Here is a 19,763-nt window from a genome sequence, read left to right as displayed (position 1 = left end):
CGCCTACTTTAACTGTCGCAGGTTAATTATACGTTCAACAGACTCGCCTTTGTGCTTTTTTTAAACAGAAATTTCTTGGTCTTTTAAAAAAAATGTGTAAAAAAAGATGATTAATTTGATTCAGGTGAAAATTGGAATTAGAAAAATAAAAATTGAGGTAAAAAAAATCTACTTTTCTGACTGAATATGAATAAAAAGTGATCTAAAGTCTGTCAATGATTGGCTGATGTTTGGGAATACGACTCCTCTTAATTGCATGATTGTGCTTTGTGATTATAAATGCTGTATAACTATATTATCATTATTATTATTATTATTATTATTATTATTATCATGGTACTGTAGAAACATTGTGACCAGTGGTAGAACTATAATCTGAGATGATCGCATCTGAAAAAGATATAAATGCAAATATTGATCAAATTTTGCATATTCAATAAAAACTCTTTTCTGTTGCTTATTAAAAGTGTAAAAAGTAAAACAAATCTTTTAGCTTAAAAAACAAGTGTTCACATTAGGTCACTTCTTATTTCTTATAAAAAGTCATAAAAACACCCGAATAGGCTTCATAAAACTACATCTGTGCATCTAGAAAATTAATGAAATAATTGATCGATTGTCAGCTCGTCTTAAACTCAATTTTTTCATCTTGCAGAAAGTTTGATGAAGAGATCAAAACCTCTTTTATGTCTTTAATGTTCAATAAATCTGACCTGACCCCACCTTCAACCCCTCCCCTGCACCTGAATATATGCCGTATCAAAGGCCAGAGTCCATAGAGCTTTTAGCTGAAGAAAGGAGGGAGGAAGGAAGGAAGGAAGGAAGGAATAAGGAGGGAGAGAGGAAGGAAGGAAGGAAGGAATAAGGAGGGAGGGAGGAAAGAAGGAAAGGCGTAAGGAGGGAGGGAGGAAGGAAGTAAGGACAGAAGGAAGGGAGGAAGGAAGGAAAGGAGTAAGGAGGGAGGGAGAAAGGAAGGAAGGAAGGAAAGGAGGAAGGAAAGGAGGAAGGAAGGAAGGAAGCAAGGAAGGAAAGAATAAGGAGGGAGGGAGGAAAGGAGGGAGGGAGGAAAGAAGGAAAGGAGTAAGGAAGGAAAGGAGGAAGGAAGGAAGGAAGGAATAAGGAGGGGGGAAGGAAGGAAGGAAGGAAGGAAGGAAGAAAGGAAGGAAGGAAAGGAGGAAGGAAGGAAGGAAGGAAGGAAGGAAGGAAGGAGGGAACACCCCTGTATATAAGAGTGGTATCAATCTTCTCATCAAACTCTGAGCAAGAAAGTGAAGATCTCCCTAAAAATGTGAAACTATTCCTTTAACCTGATAATTGAGTTTAATGCTACACTTTCCACCAGAATCACGTCTACGGTATTAACTCACAGAGGAAAAGAATCGGTCACATATGAGCCAGAAAAACGTCCCTATATATTTCCTTATCCTTAAAAACACGTTTTAACTGTTATCACATTATCTGAACCACTGGGATTAAACCACGACATGAACATCAGTTTTTTTTAAAGCCCACCACTAATCGTTTCCAGGCCTCCCTCGAAATGCTCCAAGTTAAACTCCAGATTTTTTTTTTTTTTTTTAAAAGGTAAAAAGCCGATCGTCCCCGGTTACGGTCGGAGCTCATCTGATGGCCAGGATGGCGTCGTAGGACTTCCCGGTCCGGCAGACCTGCACGTTGCTGAAGCCGGTCTTTTCCAGCATGTGGGTGTAGTCGGACGGCGGGCGCTCTTTGCCCTCCGTCTGCACCAGCATGTTGAGGGAGAAGAGCTGAGCCATGACGGGTCCACGCCGGTTCTCAAACAGCAAGGCCTCCACCAGCAGGACGCCGCCGCCTGACAGGAGAGAGAACGCATGCAGAGAAAGAGAGAAAAGAGAAGAGAAAGAGAGGAAGAGAGAGAGAGAGAGAGATGATCTGATGAGAAACAGACGAAAGTATTCAGATTCAGAAGTTTATGTTGACATGTTGGACAAGTTTGTGACTCTTAACCCTCCTGTTGTCCTCGAGTCAAGGAAGGAAGGGAGGAAAGGAGGAAGGAAGAAAGAAAAGAAAGAAGGAAGGAAGAAAGAAGGTAGGTGGGATGGAAGGGATGGACGGAGAAAGGAAAAGAGGAAGGGAGGAAGGAAGGAAAGGAGGAAGAAGGAAGGAAGGGAGGGAGGGAGGGAGGGAGGAAGGAAGGAAGGAAGGAAGGAAGGAAGGAAGGAGGAAGGAAGGAAAGGAGGGAGGAGGGAAGGAAGGAGGGAAGGAAAGAAGGAAGGAAAGGAAGGAAGGGAGGAAGGTATGATGGAGGGAGGAAAGGAGGGAGGAAGGAAGGAAAGGAGGGAGGAAAGAAGGAGGGAGGGAAGGAAGGAGGGAAGGAAAGGAGGAAGGAAGGATGGAAGGAAGAAGGAAAGAAAGAAGAAAGAAGGAAAGGAGGGACGAAGGAGGGGTTAGGGTTGTTGTTGTCGTTGTCAGAGCGGAGGCGTCATCTAGCGCGTATTGTGTGATGTCATATAATTGCGACAGCAACAACAAACTCTCGAGCTTCGCTTGAACGGAGCCATCTCCCCAAAGATTAAGAATTTCGTTTGGTCCTCCGTTGCCTCCAGTGATATCACCTAGCAACAACAACTGGAATAAGTCCTCCAGTGATATCACCTAGCAACAAGAACTGGAATAAGTCCTCCAGTGATATCACCTAGCAACAACAACTGGAATAAGTCCTCCAGTGATATCACCTAGCAACAACAACTGGAATAAGCACGCGTCTGGTGTCTCATAGAGTGACGTAGCGTAGAGACGTAGAGAGACGTCACGGACAGTCAAATCTGATATGAGTGTCTGGATGTTCAGACTCAGACACATCTGTCCACATGAGATTTGAAACTTCCTCCCCAAGATGGTTTCAATCTGGTTTGCAAAAATTGGATCTCATGTGATTTATGACTGTTCAGACTTCATAAGAGCATCTGGTTCCAATCTAGATCGGCTAAAAATTGGATTTTGGCTTGCAGTGTGAACGCAGCCTAAAATGAAGTCAAATTATTATTTTCTGCTGCTTCAGGTTACAGTTACACATCTTCTCTCCTCGAGTGTCCGGCGATTTCAAAGAGGAACAAATTCTTCGACCTAAGCAATAATTGCAACCGGTAATGACGGCTACTTCCTGTTACACATGCCATCTTTGTCTGGATCAGAAACTCATCACTTAATTTCAGTGTACTGAGGAAGTAAATGTTGTGTCTGCAGGATAAAGACTCTTTGAATAAGGCCGCAGCTTGTTTCCGAAGCTTTTCAGATTAAAAGCAAACAGTAATTATCTACTTAAAAAATGCTTCTTTCTGCTCTGAAGACGGATCCGTAGTGAATGAGTCTCCGGCTGAGAATCAAACTTTAGCTCACTTCCTGTTTACTTCTGCTGAGCAATGACTCCAAAAAGATGCTGATTTCAATTTACTATTATAAAACTAAAACCACATCAGCATTTAAGCAGAAAAGAACATTGTAGATTATTTGCATGTAAATGATGCAGGTGGTGAGTAGGGCTGCTCGATTATGGAAAAAATCATAATCACGATTATTTGGGTCAAAATTGAAACCACGATTATTAAAACTATTTTTTTAAACTTTAGAAACATGCTGCATTTATTGTCCATTTGGCTAAATTCATTTTCTCTCCCAGCAGCAGCCTTTTATCTGCTGCTTAACGCAACACACAGCAGAAAATGTGCAGAGATATTAGAGCTGAGCTGGTTACCATGACGACAGTTCACACATCACTTCCTGGTTTTTAATAATTAGTCAGTAAACTCAGCATCGTCTGACGCAGGCTGGAAACTCTGCACTTTTATTTACAGTTAAAACATTTCACCGTGTGTTTCAGCTTCCTGTGTAAGCTTTTCAAAATAAAACCTTTGCTATTGAGTGCTATCTCATTATTATTAAAAATCGTTTCCCCTCGATTTGATTAGTTTTGAGATCGTTTGGCCCCTAAATCGTAATCATGATCAAATTTTGATTAATTGAGCAGCCTTACAGGTGAGGTGTAAAGTTAGATGCACACACACACACACACACAGACTCTCAGCCACACCTGGTTTGCAGACGTCATAGATCCTCTTCAGCAGCGTCAGGCATTTCTCTTCAGGCCAGTCGTGGATGATTCGGGCCAGAACGTAAAGATCAGCAGGAGGAATTTCACCCTCGAAGAAATCTCCTGCATACAAGCGAGGAACATTTATATTTGTACAACGAGGTTCAATTCATTCAAAGTGCTTTAAATAAAATAAGATAAAATGCATTAACCCTCCTGTTGTCCTCAGGTCAAGGAATGGAGGAAGGAAGGAAGTAAGTAAGGAGGGAGGAAGGAAGGAAGGAAGGAAAGGAAAGGAAAGGAGTAGGGAGGGAGGGAGGAAATGAGGAAGGAATGAAGGAGGGAGGGAAGAAAGGAGGAAGGAAAGGAGGAAGGAAAAAAGGAAGGAAGGAAGGAAAGGAATGAAGGGAGGAAAAGAGTAAGGAAGTAAGGAGGAAGGAAAGGAGGGAGGGAGGAAAGGAGGAAGAAAAGGAGGGAGGAAGGAAGGAAGGAAGGAAGGAAAAGAGTAAGGAAGGAAGGAGGAAGGAAAGGAGGGAGGGAGGAAAGGAGGAAGAAAAGGAGGGAGGAAGGAAGGAAGGAAGGAAGGAAGGAAATATGAGTCTAAATATGAACAGTATATAAAGGGTTAAAGCAACTGTCGACTCACCGGATTGAAATGAAACGGCGTCGTTCTCCTGACAGAAATGTTTCTGAGCTGTTTCCACGATCTGCGGGAGGTCGAACACCGTGACGGAGGAGGACGGGTACGCCTTCGTCACCTCACGGGCCAGAGCACCGGTGCACCCTGGGAAATATTCAGATAGAAAAATATCAGTAGGTGACACCAAGAGGGAAACTGAGGGGAAGGAAGGAAGGAAGGAAGGAAGGAAGGGAGGGAGGAAGGAAGGAAGGATGGAGGAAAGAAAAGAAGGAAGGGAGGAAGGAAGGAAGGATGGAGGAAAGGAAGAAGGAAGGGAGGAGGAAGGAAGGAAGGAAGGAAGGAAGGAAGAAAAGGAGGGAGGAAAGGAGGAAGGAAGGAAGGGAGGAAAGGAAAGAAGGACGGGAGGAAGGAATGAAGGATGGAGGAAAGAAGGAAGGAAGGGAGGAGGGAGGAGAAAAGAAGGAAGGAAGGAAGAAAGGAAAGGAGGGAGGAAAGGAAGGAAGGAAGGGAGGAAAGGAAAGGAAAGGAAAGAAGGAAGGGAGGAAGGAAGGATGGAGGAAAGAAGGAAGGAGGGGAGGAGGCAGGAGGAAAGGAAGGAAGGAAGGAAAGAAGGAAGGAAGGAAGGAGGAAAGAAGGAAAGAAGGAAGGAGAAGTTTGAGGCTAATATTGATTATCGGTTATTTTCTGGATTCATCGAAATGTTTAATCTGACTAATAATCTAAATTATGATCAGTAAAATATTTACATTTGGGAAGCTGGGATCAATTCTTTCTTTTAATTTAGCTTTAAAAAAAAATAGTCTTGATTCATATGACATGTGTCAGTTGGAGTAACCGTGACGAATCACATGAGGACACGTTCAATTAGGGAGTGAACGGCAGAGTTTGAATCATAGCAAAATGAGGTCATCAGACAAGAGTCTCCAGGGACTGTGTCTGCCTCCTGTCGTCCTACCGGGTCAAACTGACCCCATCTCTTTTGACTGTTCCTTCTTTCTTTCCTTCCTTCCATCTTTCCTTCCTTCCTACTCCCTACCTCCTTTCCTTCCTTCCTCATCCCTTCTTTCTCTCCTTCCTTCTTTCCTTCCTTCCTCCCTTCCTTCTTTCCTCACTCTTTCTTTAATGCTTCGCCTCCTTCCCTCTTTCTTTGCTCCCTCCTCCTTCCATACTTCCTTCCTCTTTTCCTCCCTCCCTCCTCACTCCTTTCCTTCCTTCCTCCCTCACTTCCTTCCTTTCTTCCTTCTTTCCTCCCTCACTTCCTTCCTTCCTTCCTTTCTTCCTCCCTTCCTTCTCTCCTTACTTCTTTCCTCTTTTCCTCCCTCCCTCCTTATTTCCTTCCTTCTTTCCTACACTCAATCTCAAACTCAAACTATATTGGATATATTGGATATGAAGGATTGAATAAAGGTAGAAGGTAGAAAGGAAGGAAGGAAGAAAAGATGGAAGGAAAGAAGGAAAAGAGGAAGAAGGAAAGTGGGCCAGATTGGACCCCTCGGCAGGCCAGTTCTGGCCCACGGGCCGTATGTTTGGCCAGTGGCGTGCACAGACTTCTTGAAGGGCGGGGGCGAAAAGAAAAATAAGGGCACATACAGCACGTTCTCACCACTGAAGAGGGCAGTTTAGTTTAGTTTAGGGCACCTTAGCACGTGTTTTTCAACAATTGGGCCAAGAGGGGGGGGTGACTGCCCCCCCTGCCCACCCCCTTGTGCACACCACTGTGTTTGACCCCCTAACCTAATCCTGCTCTAGAGCGTCGCTGTCAGCACTCTTCCAGGCTCGTACCTCCGAGATCTACGATGGTCTGAAAGCAGGAGAGGTTGAACGCCGTCACGATGTCGTGTCCGTCCAGAACCCACGAGGAGTTCATCAGACCCATGAATTTCAGCATCTCCTCCTCCGATCTAGTTCAGGATCAAACAGAGTCTCAAAAAAATGTAAAATTGAGATTATAAAATGAATCATCAGTAGAGAAACAATCAGCACCAACCTGTAAATCGCTTGGAAGACTTCCTCTGACGGGAGGCCGAAGGTCTTTTCATTCTGATTCTTCCCGTCCCTGCGTGGAGGGAAGTGGAAAAATAAATGATGTTAATTCAAATGTTTGTTTTTAACTTCTGCTGAGTTTATTTTAGCTCTGCAAACATGTCTAACAGGCTGCTCTGCTCTGGAGGCTATTAGCTCACCTCACTGCTACATCAACTGGAAAGAAAAACGGCTCACAAAGCCAGTGGCGTGCACAGACTTCTTGAAGGGCAGGGGCGAACAGCACGTTCTCGCCACTGAAGAGGGCAGTTTAGCACACGTTCTGGCTCCCAAGAGGGCACCTTAGCACGCGTTTTGGCTCCCAAGAGGGCACCTTAGCACGCGTTCTGGCTCCCAAGAGGGCACCTTAGCACGCGTTTTGGCTCCCAAGAGGGCACCTTAGCACGTGTTCTGGCTCCCAAGAGGGCACCTTAGCACGCGTTCTGGCTCCCAAGAAGGCACCTTAGCATGCGTTCTGGCTCCCAAGAGGGCACCTTAGCACGCGTTTTGGCTCCAAAGAGGGCACCTTAGCACGCGTTTTGGCTCCCAAGAGGGCACCTTAGCACGCGTTTTGGCTCCCAAGAGGGCACCTTAGCATGCGTTTTGGCTCCCAAGAGGGCACCTTAGCACGCGTTTTGGCTCCCAAGAGGGCACCTTAGCACGCGTTTTGGCTCCCAAGAGGGCACCTTAGCACGCGTTCTGGCTCCCAAGAGGGCACCTTAGCATGCGTTTTGGCTCCTAAGAGGGTACCTTAGCACACGTTCTGGCTCCCAAGAGGGCACCTTAGCACGCGTTCTGGCTCCCAAGAGGGCACCTTAGCACACGTTTTTCAACAATTGGGCCACTGCCCCCCCTTGTGCACACCACTGCACAAAGCTTTTCCTGCAACACTAAAACATGTCTCCACTTTTATTCAGTTCAGTCTTCTAATGTTTCCCCCTCTGAGCCCGCTGACCTGACGGCGTCCACCATGTTGTTCCACAGCGGGTAGATGGTCTGGGAATAGTAGACGATCATGTCGTGAAGAGACTTGCCGCTGCCTTTGGCCAGGTAAAGATTCGCCACATCAGTGCTGCTGTAAAAAGCTGTTATAACAAAATGTATTCAGACTTAACGACTTAATATAAATCAAATAAAAGCTGCAGAAGAGCTACTAGCTGGACCTTCAGGGAGTGAGACCTTAATCTTCGATGTTCCTTCCTTCCTTCCTTCCTTCCTTCCTTCTTTCTTCCTCCCTCCTTTCCTTCCTTCCTTCCTCCCTCCCTCCTTATTTCCTTCCTTCCTCCCTCCTTTCCTTCCTTCCTTCTCCCTTCCTTCCCCCCTGCTTTCCATCCTTCCTTCCTCCCTTCCTCCCTCCCTCCCTTCTTCTTTCTTTCCTTCCTTCCTCCCTCCTTTCCTTCCTTCCTTCCCCCTGCTTTCCTTCCTTCCTCCCTCCTCCCTTCCTTCCTCCCTCCTTTCTTTCCTTTTTCCTTCCTCCCTCCTTTCCTTCCTCCCTCCCTCCTTTCCTTCCTTCTTCCTTCCTCCCTCCCTCCCTCCTTTCCTTCCATCCTCCCTCCCTCCTTTCCTTCCTTCCCTCCTTCCTTCCTTCCTCCCTCTCATCCTTCCTTGACTCGAGGACAACAGGAGGGTTAAAAGAACAAAACAAACAAATAACTACCAATAAAAAAAAAGCCAAATCAATAATAATAAATAAATATATTGCACATTATATTGTATTACACAATCCAGCAGGAGATTATTGATTATTGTACGGATCATGAATTATTACAAAGTGTTATTTGATAAGAGTTCAGTTCCTTAATTGCACTTGGATAAAAACTATTCAATAGTCTGGAAGTCTTGATAGACCTGTAACGCCTCCCAGAAGACAGCAAAGTGAAGAGGTGATTGGCAGGATGAGATGAGGCCTGTATTATGTTTATGGTAAGACTCATAATATCACCTCCTCCTCCTCCTCATCCTCCTCACCTGTCCCATCTGTTGTCTCCACCTCCAGGATCTCGATGCCCACCAGGGCGTCCAGCAGACTCTCCATGCCGTCCACGCTGGTGCTCAGCTCCCGAGCCACATGTTGAGCACTCAGCGGCTCCTGAGACTTCAGCAGGAGGTCGAACACTCCGAGTTCACAGGCCGAAAATATCACCTGGAGGGACGGAAACGCTTCCACATCAACACCTCTGAAATAATCGTTGACATCATCGTTTAAGCCAAGTTTAAAGCAAAAAATAGCAACATTATGCTGATGCCTGCAGTGATCTGATGCTTTTTTCAGTTTCATATTGATTGTAAATTCAATATTTTGCATATTTTGTTGCCTTCAGAACAAATTTGAAGATGCCACCTTGGCAAAATGTTTCACAAATCTTAAATAATCAGTCTGGTCAATTTCTTCATCCTCTGATATCTTAAATTGAATATCATCAGGTTTTGGATTGTTGGTCAGACAAAATGAGGCATTTTTATAATATTCTTTGACATTTTATGGACCAAAACACTGATGATTACCTGAGAAAATAATTATTAGTTGCAGCCATAAAACAAATTTATTATGAAATTAAAGATAGCTGCAGAGTGACATTTTTCTATCTAAAATATGTGTTTGATAGAAAAATGTCTGAAACCTTTGATACCCTGAAGCTGTTGAGACACTCCAGAAGTTTGAATGCTCAATGAATTAGCACCTATTGTGATATAGTTAATTAATCATTTATAGTAATTTATTATGCTAAAATGCAAGAAATGTACTAGTTCCAGCTTCTCGAATGTGAATATGTTATGCTTTTTTTCCCATCTTCTATTATATTAGCTTAAATATAATTAGCTTTTGGACTGTTGGACAAACAAAATAAGCTATTTTTATTTATTTTTGACGTTTTATGGATCAAAACAGTGATGATTAACAAGTAGTTGCAGCCAAACACCAGATGAATGAAATGAATCACAGCTGCAGACTGATGCTTCTCAATTTAAAATATGCACTAATTAAACTTATAATTGTCACCTTTGACACCCTGAACCCGTTGAAATACTCCAGAAGTTTGAAGGGATAGTCGAGCTCACTCTGGGACAGATGCTCTGCCATCACTCTGCACAAAAAAATCACAACAGAGCTGCTTCATACTGCAGGAATTCATGCAACAGCGAGATTTCTGCAGACATTGACCTGTCTCTGCACTGCCACTCACCCGCTACTGTCGCCTGGATAGATGAGACTGTAAGGATATTTTGTGGATGTAGATTCAGGGGGAGTTTTTCCGGGTTTTTTTGGCAGGAGTAGCCAAGATGTCGCCGGGTTGCTTGTTGAGCTGCAGTCCGGATAGAGTCGGTATGAAATGGTCGATGGGTCATCAGCTGATAAAAGGACACAGACTGGGGATCTTTAAGAGATAAGAGGGGTGCAGCAGCAGCTTCGGCTTGGCGCAGCGGTGATGGCCGATAAGCGACGACAGCGACGAGTTTGTCTCCCAACACACATCGTTCTTTCGTGAGGGTGCAGTACCGGGATTCGCCTGAAAAGCATGGGGGGCGCTGTGGAGCTGCTGTGGATGACTGGGTGGTTTCATTTTTGGACCCTTAAAACACAAAAATTAACAAACCTTTTACATTTTAAACATAAATGTAGCTCAATGCTCTATGTTAGTGACTCAGTAGTTACTTTAAAGCAGATCCACCCAGCACATTTCTTAAAATAACTGCAATAATATGTCCTTAATAGGGTTAGGCAATAAATCAATATAATATCAATATCATGATATGAGACTATATCGTCTTAGATTTTGGATATTGTGATATGGGGTGTTTTCTTGGTTTTACAGGCTGCAGTACAATGATGTAATCATTATTTTAAAAAATAGTGTATCTAAACCATATAAAAGTCTTTATATAACTGTAAACAGAACATAACTTACGGATGAAGTTGTTTCATGGACACAAAACGCCTTCTTGTGTTTACTTCCTAGTGCCTACTTCCTGTCCAGTGTTTACTGTAAGCTCACTAAACAACCATTTTATGAGAGCACCAATAATCATCCCTACAATATTGTTGGAATATCAATATTTAGGTATTTGGCAAAAAATATTGTCACATTTGATTTTGTATCACCCAGCTTTGGTCCTTAAAGAACCACAACAAATTAAAACATATTTTTGCCATCCAGTACCTATCTGCTGCCTCTGGAAACCCCTGGGCCAGCCAGGTCCTAAAGGCCTCCTTCTTCAGCTTGACGGCCCCCTTCACCGTTGATGTCCACCAATGAGTTCTCCGGCCGCAAAGCTCTGAGCCACCACCTCCGCAACTTGGTCTTGAACACGGTCCACTCGGACTCCATGTCCTCAGCCTACCAGAGAATGCAGGAGAAGTTCCTCCGGAGGTGAGAGTTGAAGACCTCAGACGGGGGCCTCTGCCACAGACAGTCCCAGTTCACCCTCACTACTTGTTTGGGTTTCCCAGGTCTCTCCGTCAGCTCGTCCCCCACCTGATCCAACTCACCACCAGGTGGTGATAAGTTGATCCCGCTCCAGGTTTCTCCATCATTGTCCATGTAGGCGTTGTAGTTTCCCAGAACTATGGACTCTTCCAGGGCCCCACCCCACAACTGCTGTTTGGTGCATATGCACAGACAATAGTCAGGGTCTTCACCCCAGCAACACCAAGTTGTGAGGGGCGACCCTCTCATTCCACGGGGAGAACTCCAACACAATGGTGCTCAGACAAGGAGTCTTGAGTATCCCCACGACCGCCGGGCGCCTTTACCACTGGGCATCTCCAGAAAAGAAGAGAGTCCAGCCTCTCTCCAGGAGTTTGGTTCCACAGCCGGTGCTGTGCGTAGAGGTCAGCCCAACTAGCCTATATCGAGTTGGTACCACTCCACCTTCCGCACTAGCTCCAGCTCCTTCCCCGCCAGCGAGCGTTCCTTATGCAAAATTATATTTATATACTGAATTCCAAATAGCTTTTTAATATTATTAACGTCTCTACATATTTTTAACCAATATTTTTCATTATTTTTTTTCACTCCAGTTTTTTTACTTCATGATAACGAGGGGTGTGGCCTTGACATGCATTCACAGGCAGTTATTGTGCAATTACTTAGTTCTCATGTCCCCTTTGGGAACCCATAATTAGAGATCACATTAATGCGCGGCCTTAACAAAGCCCTCAGGTCTCAATCATTTCTAAGAAAACAAAGGAAGACTTGCCAACCACTGTCTCAATCCAAAAACATAAAAACTGAATATCTTTAATAAACATTTACAGTTAAAAAGAAAGAGTAGAAATGTCTGTTTTTTGTTTTTTTGTGTCTATATTTGGGTTAGGGTTATGTTCCCATTTCTGTCTGTTTGTCTTTGTGCTGCTTCAACATCTGGTGTCAATAACTGCGTTCCCAGAGAAGCAGTCTGCACGTTGTACACTCTGTTCCTTTTTTACCCGACAAATTCACCTTTCTAGTTTCTAAGACGAGCTCAAAGCCTCGTACAGTATCGATTTATGTCTGGACTGTGTATGAAACACTAGAGGGCTTTAACTCAAAGCTGATACAGGAAGTGGTGTAACTTCATAACTCAGTTAGAGACTGCAGGACAGACATTTACTGAACAAGTTACTGTTGCCTTTACTGTTGTAGCCTAAACTCTGTGGAACAAACCCCCCCTCAGTATCAGGTCAGCTGAGTCGACGCCTCATTTTAAAAAGCTTTTAAAGACCCACCAGTACAGTTCAGGCATTTCTGTAGTATTGTATAATTGCTTCTTTTTGTTGTTATATTGTCTTTAATGGGTTTTTGTGTATGTTATATTGTTAATATTGTATTGTGTGAAGCACCTTTTAACTTCCGTTTAAAAAGGTGCAACAGAAATAAAGTTTATTTGAAGTCAGTCGGGTTAATTCATTGAGGAGTTTGTTAAAGTACAAGGCATGGAAATGGCGAAAATGGTGTCAAAATCAAAAATTCAAATAAAAATGGCCAACTTGCTGCTGGAGTTGGACCCCAACTCCAGCATGGGTCCAAAAGACTTTTTCGTGCGTCTTTACATGGTATACATGCATATCGAATTTCGTTCATTTACATCAATTTGGAGCGAGGGGCTCAATTTTCTTAATTTGCCTAGAGGGCGCTGTAGAGCCATTTTGTTTTTGAAGAAGAACCCGGTGTAGCTAGTTAGTCAATATCCGATTAATGTTGAATCGGTGCATCTCTAACTACAACAAACAATGCAAAACAAACAAAACTTAACCGTAGATACAAATCAGTTTCATTCTGGATATTAAAGCAGACATATATGTTTTGAGATGATAATTAATGGTTGGTAACAATATGGTACCTTTGTAATAAACAATCTTGGATAAACCACATTTGGTGTCATGCATCCATTTGTCCCAAAATAAAACTACTACTCGCTTGTTAAACTAAGCACAACTACACTGGTATAAAAAACAAGACAGAAAAACTAAATCAAATAAAACCCTGAGGTGGAGTTTTATCAGACTCTTATTAACAACCAGTCGGATTAGTTTGATCACTGAGGACAAACAGTCCCGAATAAAAGGCGTTTTAATGTCAGAAACTTTAATGAACCATAAAGACATTTGAGATTCCTGATAGAAATCCAGTCAAACTTCTTTCTCTCTCTCTCTCTGCTGCTTTCCACAGGAATCAATAAAAGCACTTTTCTTTCAATAAAAGCGAATAAAAATAATTAACAGACATCTTGCAATTATTAACCAAATCGATTTTTATTATGCATGAACAAATCCCTTCCTGCCTCTGTCACGCAGACACGCACACACACACACCCAACATTTAAATACAATGACGTGGTGGGAAATCGGCATAGCTCACAAGGTGTTGTTGCACATGCTTTTTTTTAATAAAATGATAGATATATTTACAGGATAAGCAACGTCTCCGAAGAAAAATTCGAAAGAACGAACAGCTCCCGGTCCCACCCTGCAGCACTTTTTGCAACGCTTCCTCCTTTTTTTTTTTTTTAAACTCTTTTTTTTGGAAATTCACCCACGTTTTTAAAAAGAAATTGAAAAGAAAAAACAAACAAAAAGAAAAGAAACAAACAAAAAGAAAAGAAAAGAAAAAAAAAAGAAACACAAACCAAATGGGGGTTTTGGCCAATACGACATAGCATTATACGTATATGGAGTTATCAACTACATAAATATGGCAGTAACACTGAGTAATTCATACGGTATATTTACAGAGTTTGTGTGTGGTGGGGGGGAAATAATTACAGTCTGTGCGTGGAACGACTGACAAGAACGAACGTATGCCTTCTTCTTCTTTTACTTTTTTTAAAGTCTGGGGGACCGAGTCTATAGGGAAAACCAAAACACCTCCAAACATCATCCCTCCTTCCTTCCTTCCTTCCTCCTCTTCCTCTTCTTCTTCTTCTTCTTGCCTCTTCTGTTAGACCGGTCAACGACTGACACAATTGACGAACAAAATAAGGCACAATTAATACTTGGACCATTTTTCCAAAACAAAAAAAAAAGAAAGAAAAAGAAAAAGGGGGGTGGGGGGGAGGGAGAAGGGGAGGGGGGTAAATCTACAGACTTTGCAGCTGGCTTGTGAGGCATGTAAACAATTGAGTCGATTTGATTAGGACTGCCTTTCATCACTTTTCCCTTTGTATTCCCGATCAGTGATTCAGTCCGTCTGATGTGATTAAAACAAAAAAAGAAAGAAAAAAAAATTTCATATGGCAAAAAAACCTTTAACCCCAACGCCCCCCCCCCTCCCCCCGAACAAAAAAAAAAATCCCTAAAATAAAACAAATAAACAAAAAAAAAAAAAAAAAAAAAGAGAGCAAATTCCCCGTTTCCCCCACCCTTCCCTCCCTCTATGCTACGCAACAAATACAATCACATGGTGACAAACAAAGAAAACTAAAGTAGTGCATACACTACAAAACACAACAGGAAAATGCGACGCCCTGCCAATTGCCCTTTGGTTAGGCCACAGCACTGCACTGCACCTTTCGACAAAAAAAAAAAAAAAAGAAGAAAAATAAGGAGGGGGGGGGAAGGGAGGGGTTGTAATAAATGATTTGAATGAAGAAGGAAAAAAAAAAAAAAAAAAAAACGAAAAACAACAGAAGTGATTGACTGATTGATAAAGCTGTCCGAAGCGGAAGCAGTTTCATTCTTGCGATGTGACAAAACCAAAGATAAAAAGAGAGAGAAATCTGTTTCCCCATCCCAAATTTTTTTTTTTCATTTCCACTGATCAACCTCGGACCAATGACCGTTACTCTCCGACCCCGACCACCGACCAACCTTCACCTTCACCTCCACCTGGCACGCGGCGGCGGCGGCGGTAGCAGCAGCGTCGGTGGCGACCGTGATGACCGTTCAACATACGAGCCGAGCCACACACACCTTTTTTTTTTTTTTTTTTTTTTGGAAGTTTCTTTTTCCCCTCCCTCCCTCTTCTCCTCACCTTTGTGGAGAGAAATGACTAAAATATTTTGTGGGTTTTTCTTTTTGTTTCAGATACATCTAAACTGGTACAACCTCACACTCCACTTCCCCCTTTCTTCTCCTCCTCCTCTTCCTCCTCTTCTTCTTCTTCCTCCTCCTTCACCCCCAGACGTGTTTCTGTCGTTTTTTTTAAAAAAAACAGCGAAGGTTTTTTCCTATCCTATCGCTCTCTGTTGGTAAATCTTTGCAGGATGAAAAGAGAGAGAGAGAGAAAGAGAGAGAGAGGAAGAGAGAGAGAAAGGAAGGGAGGGAGGGAGAGCCGGGCATTAGAGACTTTAAGTCCTCGCCCTTCCAAGAAAAACAGCCACGGCACCAGACGGGATTCAGGAGTGAAGAGTTTTGGAAAAAAGGGGGCGAAGTAGGAGTGGCAGGTAGATCGAAGGAGGGGGGAGAGGAAGAGGAAGAGGAAGAGGAAGAGGAGGATTAAGGGAAGGAAGAGGAGGTCTGGGGCGGTCGGCCGCAGCTGTTTGGGGCTCCTGGCTTTGGTCGGTGTGTGATGGAAACCGCTCAGTCGTGTTTCAGATGGTCCTTGATGTCCTCCTCGTCCGTGTACTCCGACGGCTCGTCTCCGGGTTTCAGCAACCTCCCGACGTAATCGTATTTTTCTGGAAGAAGGAAAGAGGAAAGAGGAACGAGTTTAGTTTTAGAGCTCAAACTAATCAGTTGATACACATGAAATTAATCTATAATTTAAAAGATGCAACTGTGATTATTCTCTGTTTAATTGATCAGCTGTTTTGTCTCTTAACCTTCGTGTAGTCCTCCCGGGTCAAATTGACCCCATCTGTTTTTACTGTTCCTTCCTTCCTCCCTCCCTCCTTTCCTTCCTTCTTTCTCCCTCCTCTCTCTCCATCCCCCTTTCTTCCTTCCTTCTATCCTTCTTTCCTCTCTCCCTCCTACATCCTTTCTTTTCCTTCTTCCTCCCTCCCTCCCTTCCTCCTTGTCTCTTTTCTTCCTTTTTCCTCTCTCGCTCCTACCTTCTTTCCTTTCCTCCCTTCCTTCCCACGCCTTTCCTTCCTTCTTCCTCCCTCCCCTTTCTTCCTTCTGTCCTTCTTTCCTCCCTCCCTCCTACCTTCCTTCCTTCTTCCTCCCTACCTCGTTCCTTCTTCCTCCCGCCCTCCTTCTTCCTCCTTTCCTTCTTCCTCCCTCCTTTCCTACCTTCCTCACTCCCTCCCTTCCTCGACTCGAGGACAACAGGAGGGTTAAATGTCAAAAAGATTTATCATTTCATAGGGCTCAGTTAAATGTCTCATAAATGGTCCAAAATCCAAAGATTCAAAATTCAAATTCTCACATCTGAGAAGCAGGAATCAGCAAATATTTGTAATTTCCTGCTTATAAAAAAAATGTCAAACTGAAATGATTATTATTGTGAAAGAGGTCTACCACAGTTATTTGGATAACTGACTGAACATTTGCTGGTTTCCAAAAATATGAAAATATGCTGCTTGTTATTTATCTAGTATGATAGTAAAGAGAATATTGGAGGGGTTTTTTTTGCACATTTTATGCCCTCCATAGCCCCTGCTGCTAAAAATCTAATCATCTACAGATTATTTTCAGCTATCAAAAGCAAGAAAATAGTTTAAAGAGCCTCAAACTGACACACTGACGTCTCTTTTTGTCTGATCAACAGTCCAAAACCTAAAAATATAGTCTAAAAAAAAAAATCATAAAAAATCATATCACATTTCAAAAGCTGCAATCAACAAATGTTTGGCATATTTACTTCAGACAATGACTCCACAAATCATTATTTATCTAAACAGCTTCACATTTTCTGTTAAATCAACTAATAATTTCAGCTCTGCATCCTTTGTTTGCTCTAAACCAGGGGTGCCAAACATGCGGCCCGCGGGCCAGAAAACGCCCGCCGATGGGTGCAGTCCGGCCCATTTTCCTTCCTGTGTTCTTTTCCTTCCTTCCATCTGTCCTTCCTTCCTTTCTTCCATCTGTCTGTCCTTCCTTCCTTTCTTCCCTCCTTCCTTTTGCCTGTCTTTTCTTCCCTTCTTATTTCCTTCCCTCCCTCCCTCCCTCCCTCCATCTTTTTAATGATCAAAATTGGTCTGTATGTGGCCCTTGAATAAAAATGAGTTTGACACCCCTGCTCTAAACTTTAACCTGAATATTTAAAATGCTTTTTTTTTTAAATCTCCAAACGTCAAAGTGACACAGTGAACAGTCCAAAATCTAAAAATATCCAGTCTAAAAAAAAAATCATAAAAAGCAGAAGAATAACTGAAATTTGTCACATTTCAGCATTTTTTACTCGAGACAATGACTCCACAGATAATAAGATGTTTAAATACTTGCAATATTTCCTTTTCCTTTTCTTTGGTCCTGTTGAATATTCAGACATTTAAAGTGACACACTGACGTCTCTTTTTTTAATGATTTTATTCTTTCCTTCCCTTTCCTTCCTTCCCTCCCTCCTACCTTCTTTCCTTTCCTTTCCCCCTCCCTTCCTTCTTCCTCCCTCCTTTCTTCTTCTATCCCCCTTTCCTCCCTCCCTCCTACCTCCTTCTTTCCTTCTTCCCTCCCTCCACCCCCCTTTCTTCCTTCCTCCTTCCCTCCCTCCCTCCTACCTTCTTTCCTTTCCTCCCTTCCTTCCTTCTTCCTCCCTTTCTTTCCTTCTTCCTCTATCCCCCTTTCTTCCTTCCTTCTTTCCTCCCTCCCTCCTGCCTTCCTTCCTTCCTCTCTCCTACCTTCTTTCCTCCCTTCTTTCTCTATCCCCCTTTCTTCCTTCCTTCCTCCCTCCCTCCTACCTTCTTTCCTTTCCTCCCTCCCCCCTTCCTTCCTTCTTCCTCCCTCCATCCCCCTTCCTCCCTCCATCCCCCTTCCTCCCTCCATCCCCCTTCTTCCCTCCTTTCTTTCCTCCATCCCCCTTTCTTTCCTTTCCTCCCTTCCCTTCCTTCTTCCTCCCTACCTTCCTTCTTCCTCCCTACCTTCCTTCTTCCTCCCTACCTTCCTTCTTCCCTCCCTACCTTCCTTCCTCCCTCCCTCCTTTCCTTTCTTCCTTGCTCCCTTTTTTATAGAGTTTAAAAATCATTAAAAAATAGTAAAATAGTTGAACTTTCTCACATTTACTTCGGACAACGACTCCACAAATAATCAGTTATTTAAAACAACAATTAGCTAATTTATTTCCTGTTAATCAACTAATAATTTCAGCTCTACTTCCTTTCGTCTCCTTTTCTTTCTTTGGCTCTAAACTTTCTCCTGAACATGAGGGGCGACACTGGTAAACAACACCGTGCCTGTAATTTACGACATCGTCTTACATGATTTAATCAGTCGCCATTTAGGAGGAGAAGTGTGTGTGTGTGTGTGTGTGTGTGTGTGTGTGAGTGTGTGTGTGTGGGGGGGGGCTTAACTTTTCCAAAGCCGGCTTTAAATGTGTGAACGCATCAAAAGAATCAGACACACGTTACTGACATTATCTCACATTACATTACTCTGCGTGCGCTCCGAGTCCAAAATTAGACACCTGAGATTAAATAAAACTAACACCTGACCTGGAAATCACATTTAAAATTAAATAATATATAAATAAATTAACCTAACCGTCTTTTTTTTTTTTTTTTAAGACTTTCAGCAGCCTGCCTCACATTTAACCTTTGAGTCCAGACTAATCCGTGGATTTCACATAATAGGACGACGTTGCAAAATGAAATATAAGAAGGTTCTTTGTTTCCTTCCAGTTTCAGAGCTTCCTGTTGTAAGAGCACATGTGGTGTGGCAGGCAGATATTTATAGTTTGGGGTATGCAGCACGTCTCTCCCTCTTTCTCTCTCTCTGTCTGTCTCTCTTTCTCGGTATCTCTCTCTCTCTAGTTAAGTTCAACTGTCTCTCTCTCCCTCCCTCTCTCTCTAAGTTCAACTGTATGCATCTCTCTCTCTCTCTCTTTCTCTCTCCCTCTCTCTCACAGTCTCTCTCTTTCTGTCTCTCCCTCTTTCTCACTATCCCTCTGTCTCCCTCCCTCTGTCTCTCTCTCTCTCTCTCACTGTCTCTCTCTCCCTCCCTCTCTCTCTCTCTCCCACCTCTTTCTCTTTCTCTCTCACTGTCTCTCTCTCCCCCTCTCTGTCTCTCTCTTTCTCTCTCTCCCTCCTCTCTTTCCCTCTCTCTCTCTCTCTCTCCCACCTCTTTCTCTTTCTCTCTCACTGTCTCTCTCTCCCCCCTCTCTGTCTCTCTCTTTCTCTCTCTCCCTCCTCTCTTTCTCCCCCCCCCCCCCCCTCTCTCTCTCTCCCTCTCTGTGAATCCACAGGTTTTTCTTCATTTTTCCCGACATTCAGAGGCAGATTTCTTTCTAAATATACACAGAGTAAAACTTTTTTTTTTTTTAAATGTTTGAATGTAATTAAAAGCTGAAGAACAGATTGTGTGATTATGTTCAGCAGGCGGGTCACAGATGCTTCTTGTTTGTGTGTGCTGCCTCGAAGCGTTAAAATGTGACATAAATCAGACGTTTGTGATCATTTGTGAAACTGAAACAGAAGACACTCCTCGGGGTTGGGCGCGTTACTTTATAAATGACTAGCTAC

At 43.2% G+C, this 19,763-nt stretch overlaps 1 protein-coding gene across 1 annotated transcript; it reads right to left on the bottom strand.

Moving 5' to 3' along the window:
• Positions 1-1,619: 1,619 nt before the first annotated feature.
• asmt2 (acetylserotonin O-methyltransferase 2) lies at positions 1,620-9,813 on the bottom strand. The gene is made up of 8 exons (XM_053336064.1): positions 9,733-9,813; positions 8,700-8,874; positions 7,687-7,816; positions 6,697-6,765; positions 6,492-6,610; positions 4,716-4,853; positions 4,070-4,192; positions 1,620-1,831 (listed from the first exon to the last, which is right to left on the bottom strand). The coding sequence occupies exons 1-8, from the start codon at positions 9,811-9,813 to the stop codon at positions 1,620-1,622; spliced, it is 1,047 nt and encodes a 348-aa protein (XP_053192039.1).
• Positions 9,814-19,763: the final 9,950 nt, after the last annotated feature.

Source organism: Scomber japonicus, chromosome 16 (assembly GCF_027409825.1).
Source record: "Scomber japonicus isolate fScoJap1 chromosome 16, fScoJap1.pri, whole genome shotgun sequence".
In the NCBI taxonomy this organism is placed as follows: Eukaryota; Metazoa; Chordata; class Actinopteri; order Scombriformes; family Scombridae; genus Scomber; species Scomber japonicus.
This window is presented reverse-complemented; position numbering and strand designations above follow the sequence as displayed.

Bases quoted from the DNA above. Each gene is read 5' to 3' on its own strand.
- asmt2 (XM_053336064.1), bottom strand. From the start codon at position 9,813: ATGGCAGAGCATCTGTCCCAGAGTGAGCTCGACTATCCCTTCAAACTT. The intron at 6,766-7,686 runs GTCAGCGGGCTC...CCCTCCACGCAG, and splicing joins AACATGGTGGACGCCGTCAG to GGACGGGAAGAATCAGAATG. The intron at 6,611-6,696 runs GTTGGTGCTGAT...ATCCTGAACTAG, and splicing joins GTCTTCCAAGCGATTTACAG to ATCGGAGGAGGAGATGCTGA.